The sequence below is a fragment of the Humulus lupulus genome, chromosome 8 (assembly GCF_963169125.1).
Source record: "Humulus lupulus chromosome 8, drHumLupu1.1, whole genome shotgun sequence".
Taxonomy (NCBI): domain Eukaryota; kingdom Viridiplantae; phylum Streptophyta; class Magnoliopsida; order Rosales; family Cannabaceae; genus Humulus; species Humulus lupulus.
Genome location: NC_084800.1, coordinates 6569729 through 6577311, shown reverse-complemented (window position 1 = coordinate 6577311; position 7583 = coordinate 6569729). Strand labels below are relative to the sequence as shown.

The window sequence follows — 7583 nt, the reverse complement described above, 5'->3', positions numbered from 1 at the left end:
CTGCAACATATGATGATATAAACAGTTCTTTATTATTATATATATTTTTTCAATGCTACTATATTTTATAAGTTTTTATTTGTATAGGGTGATTTTTACCTTGATGGTTTTATGATCCCAGAAACATTTCTGAGTATTGTAAGGTTTGTTCTCTTAGCCAATCTGACGCCACACAAACCAAGAGCTGATTCAGCAATGTTTCTTGAAGCGTTTAGAAGTGTTGGAAGGGCTCTATGGCCAACATAACAATCTGCTTCTATTCTTAATTGCTTGAATCGAACTTCAACCCTAGGAATTTGAATCTGAACCCTGCATGCAGACTGCAGTGATAAATATTACAAGTACAACCCTTCTTAATTGTTTTTAATAAATAATTTCGCATTAACATATTATGATTAGTGATAAATATATATATATTTATATGACGAAGAAGAACATTTCTCTTTCAATAAGAATGCATTAAAGAAAATTGCTATTATAATAATTGGAGTACCTTTCAATGCGTTGTCTCAACTTTTTCAAGAATCTCTCATTATCTTCCTCAACGACCTTGAAAGTGCTCTCAATGAACTTTTGTCTGTCGTTTGCACTAAGCTTCCTGACATCAACTTCTTTCTGCACTACGTTGTTAGGCGCATTAAGATTATCGTTTTCGACAACAGAAGCCAATATGCTTGTTCTCAAGCGATTATAGGTCGGAAGCTTTTCAATGGCTGCCCATCTTAGGGCTTCTTCGTCGTCATCTTGTCTTCTTGACCCCGAAGAAGAGCTTTGAAACAAGTTCTCAATATCCATGTATAATATTCCTCCCAATAAGTACCGTGCTTTGTTGTCTTCTTGATTTGATCTAATTAGTATATGGTGTTTGAAACTCTTTTTCCTTTAATGCCTTATATAGTGTCGATTATCTATATTTATAATATCTATATATATTTTGTAAAGTTTATGATCAGGTAGAGTGATAAACTTAATGTTCATGAGAGAGAAATACGGGACATGCAAGTGTTCTGATGATATTTTTCACGTAAATAGATTCTTCTTTCTTTTTAATTCCTCCAACAATCAATTCACACCGTCGAAATATTTTAATTGTTGCATAGAGAAAGCATCAGTATATAGAGCTCAGCATATGTATATATATATGGAACATGGCTGTGAAAATCTACTAGCTAGTCGAACAAGTAAAAGCCCTATAGTCTGAGCCGAATAGCTCTCAGTACCGATATTTCTCCAGAAAAGCCGTGATTTCGAATATATTATAAATATCCCATAAGAATAGGTATACTCTTTTTATGAGGAAAATCTCATTAAAGATCCTCCGTTTTTTCACTATAAAAATGAACTTCCAGTTTTTTCACCTATATAATGTGGGTCCGGTTGCAGTAGGACTTAGTCATTTTCAGTACCATCTCAGTCGTACACGTGTTTGCTTTTTCACCAAAGTAGTCGGATCTAACAATGTCCCATTGAAATTACGGTGATACCTCCCACATCCTCAAATTTGCCCTTCAGTCAATTATGTTGGAATTCTTGTAATTTTTTTGGTTAATAAAAAGGTCATTATATTTGAACCCCAATAATATATAAATGCACCCTATTAATTAAAAAATTTTAATTTTTAAAATCAGATCTAACACTTTTTCTCAATATTTTTTTTGGCATTCTTTAATTTAATTTTTTGTTAATTTCAATAAATTTATTATATATTATTTTCATTATTTAAAAAAAAATAATGTTTAATTTTTTATATATTTTTTGTTTTAATTTTTTTATTTAAATATTTAAAAATCTATATTATTTATATGTATTTTTTAGAATATTAAAAAGAAAAAAAAATGTAAGCACAAGTTAAAAAAAATATATATATATTAATTTGTAATAAAATAGGGTGTACTAATCAAATTTTGGGGTGCAAATATATTGCCCCGTAAAAGGCCTCGTATTTTAACTGACAAATTATTTATTTACTATTTGCCCCATATCGATCAAACCATATGCTACCCTGCTTATTAAATTTAAATACATACGTTAGGGGTAGAAATGTAAAACAAAAACTAAACCTAACCATCATAGAGTCTTAATCAGTTAAATTAAGCACAATCATTTTCGACCACCAACCAAGTGCCATAGTGGTAAAGTGGCATGTCTGAGGTCTTAGAGGTCAGGGGTTCGAATCTCGGTGACTCCTTCTGGCAGCGTTGAGCGACAGTAGTCTAAGAAGTCTTATGTACTCTGTGTGCCAGCCTAGTCACCCCTTGTCCTCTGCCTCAGGATCCCTTTAGTACTAGATGGTTGACGGGGTTCAGGTGATGCACCCCATCGTAGGTAGGGAGCGATTCGTCGAATAGGGTCTTGGAGAACATTCCTGGGCAGGATTGGAGCTCTTATGGTAACGCCGAGAGAGGGGACCCACACTGGTAGCCCCCTCCCTTTTTCTGCCATAAAAAAAGCACAATCATTTTCGAGTCTTCGCCTTCCAGGGGTGTTTTACCCGAGTCAACATCTTTATCTTCCTAATCGTTGTTGTGGGCTTCTTAAGGCCTTTCCAAAGTCTCAACCTCACTTAACCTTTTGGTCTTTACCCCTTCTACGAGACTTTCTCGACGATCTTTTGCTTCGACGGTGGATAAAGCTCATTCGTCTTGTTTTTAAGGCCTTCACTAAGGTGAACTTCAGTTTGTAATGGAGAAAATATTCAGCGAGTTCTTATTAACCTTGACAATATAGTACCGTTTTCTATGAAATACATCATTTTCACAAAAGCTGTTGTTTTTCATGAAATATGTTGTTTGTTACGAATGATATCATTTTTGGTGAAAGTGTCGTTTTTGACGAATGATGCTGTTTCTCCCAATAATATCGTTTTTCCAAAAATGTCGTTTATGTGAATTAATGTCGTTTTCCAAGCTTTTCTCTCTTGTTGTCTTCTTTTTGTTTTATGAAAAAAATATTATTTTATCTAGTATTATTTATATGACATTCAAAACTGGATCGACTACATATTTAGAAAACTCAATGGAGATACGGAGGAAAACAAAATTATGTGATAGTATATTTCGTAATGTTTCCTTGCTCGGTCATGACACTACAAGAAAAAATGCTTTTAATAACACCGAAAATGTGTTATCAAAACATACCATAACACTTTCTGAAGTGTTAAGACCGACTATGTTATCGTAGGTCAGGGTACTTTACATAACACTTTATCAGTGTTATACAGATGTGTTATTATACTGTCAACGATAACACACTTTCTGTGTTATTTTAATATATAGATAAGTGTTTAATTATGTTATTTATAGTCGATTATATAACACATTTCAATACTTATAAATTTGTGTTATACTACACTTTAGTATAACACTTTTTTTGTATTATACTACACTTTAGTATAACACATTATTTGTGTTATATAATGAAGTTTGCATAACATAATTCTTTGCATAAAAAGTGTTATTATAATAGATATTATAACTCAATTTTCGTATTATTGTTATATTTAGATATGTTTAAATTCTCATTATATATTTTATTTATATAACACTAATTTATTCTATTATATTTTAATTTTTTTATATAATTAAAATTAGCTTTCTAATATATACTAGCATCATCAAATGAACTTGACTTTCAAATAACAAAAAGTAAGAACATTCAACATTGAATTAACAATCCACAATTTAGTTTAAAACATTCAACACTGTCATCAACAACAAAATATTATTTAAGTATTCAAGGAGTCTAAAAGTTACTACTTTCAACACAAAGAAATAAACAAAGTTACTACTTTCAAGGAGTCTTAAGTATCATTTTCTACTTCGCTTGTCACATCTGCAAAATAAACAAAGAAATATTTTATTGTTATTATCTAGCATCATAAATTACTTCAAGAAAAATGCTATGGAAATTATATCCAAGAAAGGACACCACATACAAAATAATGGATTCACAACTATACCAAAGCAAACAAAGAAACCAAACACTAAATTATAAGACATTAGTTATTTTTTGAGTATGAAAATGTACCTCTTGGAATAACTTTTTTAGAAGGTCATGCAACTGTGGAACCAACTGCTTCTTGTATTGTAAGCATCGCATGATTAGGACGAAATAAGTAAGATTCTGGTACAATAGCAACATCAACTCATACTCGCATAAAGTCTGGTCCAAGAGGCTTTCCATGTACAGTCATCTTTAGATCACTAGAATCCCAACGACCTTCAGCAACAATTACATCTGCCCAGTCAAGCAAGTAGCAAGCATTCTTCCCTTCTGTAAAGTTATGTCTTTTTTCAAGTGCAATACTCTACCAAATTTATTTTAAAGACAATATATTAGTTTCTGTAATTGTTCTTCTAAAATGAAAATTTAAAACAATAACAACTTTTATAATTTACCTTAGGGGACTGAATATTGTTTGACTGCGGTACATTGCGAGACTGTCCTTCGCTTGGTGTCACTTTACCACCAACCTAAATATAAAACCAAGATAAGTTTCATTGGAAGAAAAGAAAACTAAGGTTTATAAGTGCAAGATAGAAATACCACCAAGTGTTCTTTAAGTAGATTCATCATTTCAGTCATTTTGAGCTTTATATTATGTTGCTCTTCTTCTAACTTGGAGATCTTGCTATTACACATATTAACAACAGTTAGCTTTGACCTTGTTACGCCTCTTCCTTGTCCGATTAAACGACCATATTTTGGGTTACCAAACAATTTTGTCAAGGCATCCTCATCAGCGTTGTCTGTAGTTCTAGATTTTGGGTCTTCAAGGAGAATCTCATTCAATGAACCCTGCATATAAATTAGTATAACTAATGTATGCATTATGGGAAATAAGTAAAATTTCACAAAAATTAAATGACTAATACTTACAAAAATATCAAATGCCGTTGGGTTTACAGGTTCACCATTCTTCTTGGTATGGGCTCTCCGAAAAGCATCGATTCTAGATATTTTAACATCCTCATTTTCTTTCTTCTACACAACACATCAATAGAGATTATAAAATAGAGACTACAATAATGGAAGCAAAAATACAAATAGTATAAAACTTAATTATTACCATATCATCGATTGTTCGAGCATATCCCATTCGACTTAAGGTGTGTTGATTAGTGGTGAAAAATGTACATTTGTTGATTTTAATTGTCAAAATAAATTAAGTTTTAATTAATATTTTCATGGAATTAATATGATTTATTTTATAAATGAAAATATTTTATTAGAATTTAATTTATTGTTATTTTGTAGGAATTAAAGTGCATTTTGGCATAAAGAAAAGAAAGAAGAAATAAAGAAATAAAGGAGGAAAAGTTGGCATTTTTGCAAAAATTGAAGCCCAGAAATTCGTCCCAAAGCACCACAGGCCCAAAGCTTTCCCTTCTCTCCAGCAGCCACTTGTCGCGCTCCCAGCCTGCCACGTGTCCCAGGCAGCTCCTCCAGCTTGCGCCACCTGTCTCCACCTGCATTGACCATATGCACATATATGCATATTTTCCTTCAACGTGAATGTGACCTTCAGCCATTTCCTACATTGACCCACATATATGCATATATGCATATTTGATTTCCTTCAGCATTTCAACGTAACCATTCCACAAAGGCCCAAATGCATATGGAAGCCCAACACTCCAGCCAGCCCAATGCATCAACACCCCAGCCAGCCGCCTACATGGCAGTTTCCCATTGGTTGAAAATGAGTCAAAACCCTCTTATGTCACCAACCATATTTTGTGGGTATTGAGCTTTGTAAATTGCTATTTTGAGCTTTATAGATCATGTTTTTGTGGTATTTTAGAAAAATAGCATTTTGACTATACACAAAAATAGCTAGGGTAATATTAATAATAAGATTTGATTTTTCAAAATCATATTTTATTATTAATATTTCAGATTTATTTTGTAAACCCCATTTTGTTGTTTAATTTCTTTTTAGTCTTTTTCTCCATCTATAAATAGGGACACTTTCTTCACATTTGGTATGTAATTTTGAGAGTAGAGAAACTATAGCAAAATTTCCACTCACTTTCTTCTCATATTTTCTTCTTAGAATTTTGTGAGAATCATGAGCATAATGGCCTAATCTTCCTAGGAAGGTTAGGGATGATTATATATGCAAGTGATGTTATTTTGTTACTTTGATTTACTATGTTCTTAATGTAATATATTTGAGTTATTTATGTTCTTTCATCTCTATCTTTATTTACTTATGCTAATAGTATATAGGATTAGTCATGCTCTTTCTATGTGCTTCTAATTAGTAAAAGTAATATTGATACATAATTTTATGTCTAATCTTCTATTGCATTATTGCCCTTGGGTATTTTGTCATTTTTAGATTTTTCATAAGATTAACATTGTGATTTTAAAGTAAAGAACTTTATAACTCAAATGAACTTTTGTTAGAAAAACTATGGACTTTAATGTTAGATTTTCCAAGTAAATGTTGGGATGTGAACTATTTACTTGTGTATTTTTGTAAATCAAGTAACCAAGTAACTAAACAAGCATATGGATGATTCTTGAAACCTTTCATTTTCTCAAACTCTTGATTACATCTTACCTTTATTTCACTTATCTCATTTCATCACTTTATCAAAAATACAATACCAAAATCTCAAACCTCTTTCCATTTACAATTTTATTTACTTCTTGTTACTAACTTTTTGTGTTATTTTCTACTAACCTTTTGATTTTAGGTTACCTCCTTGTGGATCGACCGCCTGATCTTACTACAACTACCGCTTAGTGTAGTCACATTTTGGGCGTTAAACATGTGTGGAACAGCTTTCTTTCTTCTCTCTTGGTATTAGGCCCTTATATCCTATTTAATAAATAAGTAAAAGAGGCATAACTATATTTAATTTAACACCAACAGAGATAAAAGAGGCAGGAACATCACTTCTTACATCATATTTCTTACCAAATGTTCTTTACTAATTTTTTTGGCAACAAATGCTCTCCATTCTACATCACTTTTTATGCAATCCGGCTTTAAGGCTAGTCGTTCACTCTCATTTTTTGCATTGATAATATCATTTACAAGTCTATATTTCCCAGCTCTCCATAGTTCTGCCATCATTTCAAAGCACATCTTTTTTTGCCAATCATCATGTAAGTCATATTGTGCCTACAATAGAATATAGAACAACATATTATATGTTTAAGTGTAGAGCTGAATATATATAAAAAAATACACTCATAAAACTTGTAATTCTACCTGAATAGATGCCCAAAGAACATCTCTCATAATTGGTGAAACTTTCCTCCAATCTGAAATAGTGTAAGGAACAACCTCTCGCACAAGAGCGCCCACAAAAGAAGAAAATTGCACTGAGTTAGTACCAACTGGTTGCCCTTTTTCATTCCAATTTATTATCCTTAAGTCATTGTTCCTCTTGGTAAGATTTGCCAATAGAGTTTTTCCCCTTGTCTTCTTGGCTAAGTTCATTACATTCGCATCTACATCTTGAGGTATTTCTTCAATCTCAGTTTGATTTGCCTCATTAGTTGTTTTTTGTAATCTAACAGATTTTCTAAGAGGTTGTTCAAGTTCTATCTCAGCCACTTCTTCACAT

The 7583-nt window shown here is 31.9% G+C and overlaps 1 protein-coding gene across 1 annotated transcript; it reads right to left on the bottom strand.

Annotated features, from left to right (window-relative positions):
• Positions 1-5586: 5586 nt before the first annotated feature.
• On the bottom strand, positions 5587-7583 carry LOC133794938 (uncharacterized). The gene is made up of 3 exons (XM_062232378.1): positions 7226-7583; positions 7049-7135; positions 5587-5673 (listed from the first exon to the last, which is right to left on the bottom strand). The coding sequence occupies exons 1-3, from the start codon at positions 7454-7456 to the stop codon at positions 5587-5589; spliced, it is 405 nt and encodes a 134-aa protein (XP_062088362.1). The 5' UTR covers positions 7457-7583.

Bases quoted from the DNA above. Each gene is read 5' to 3' on its own strand.
- LOC133794938 (XM_062232378.1), bottom strand. From the start codon at position 7,456: ATGAACTTAGCCAAGAAGACAAGGGGAAAAACTCTATTGGCAAATCTT. The intron at 7,136-7,225 runs GTAGAATTACAA...ATTCTATTGTAG, and splicing joins TTCTTTGGGCATCTATTCAG to GCACAATATGACTTACATGA. The intron at 5,674-7,048 runs GTAAATGATATT...ACTGCCATGTAG, and splicing joins GAGCTGGGAAATATAGACTT to GCGGCTGGCTGGGGTGTTGA.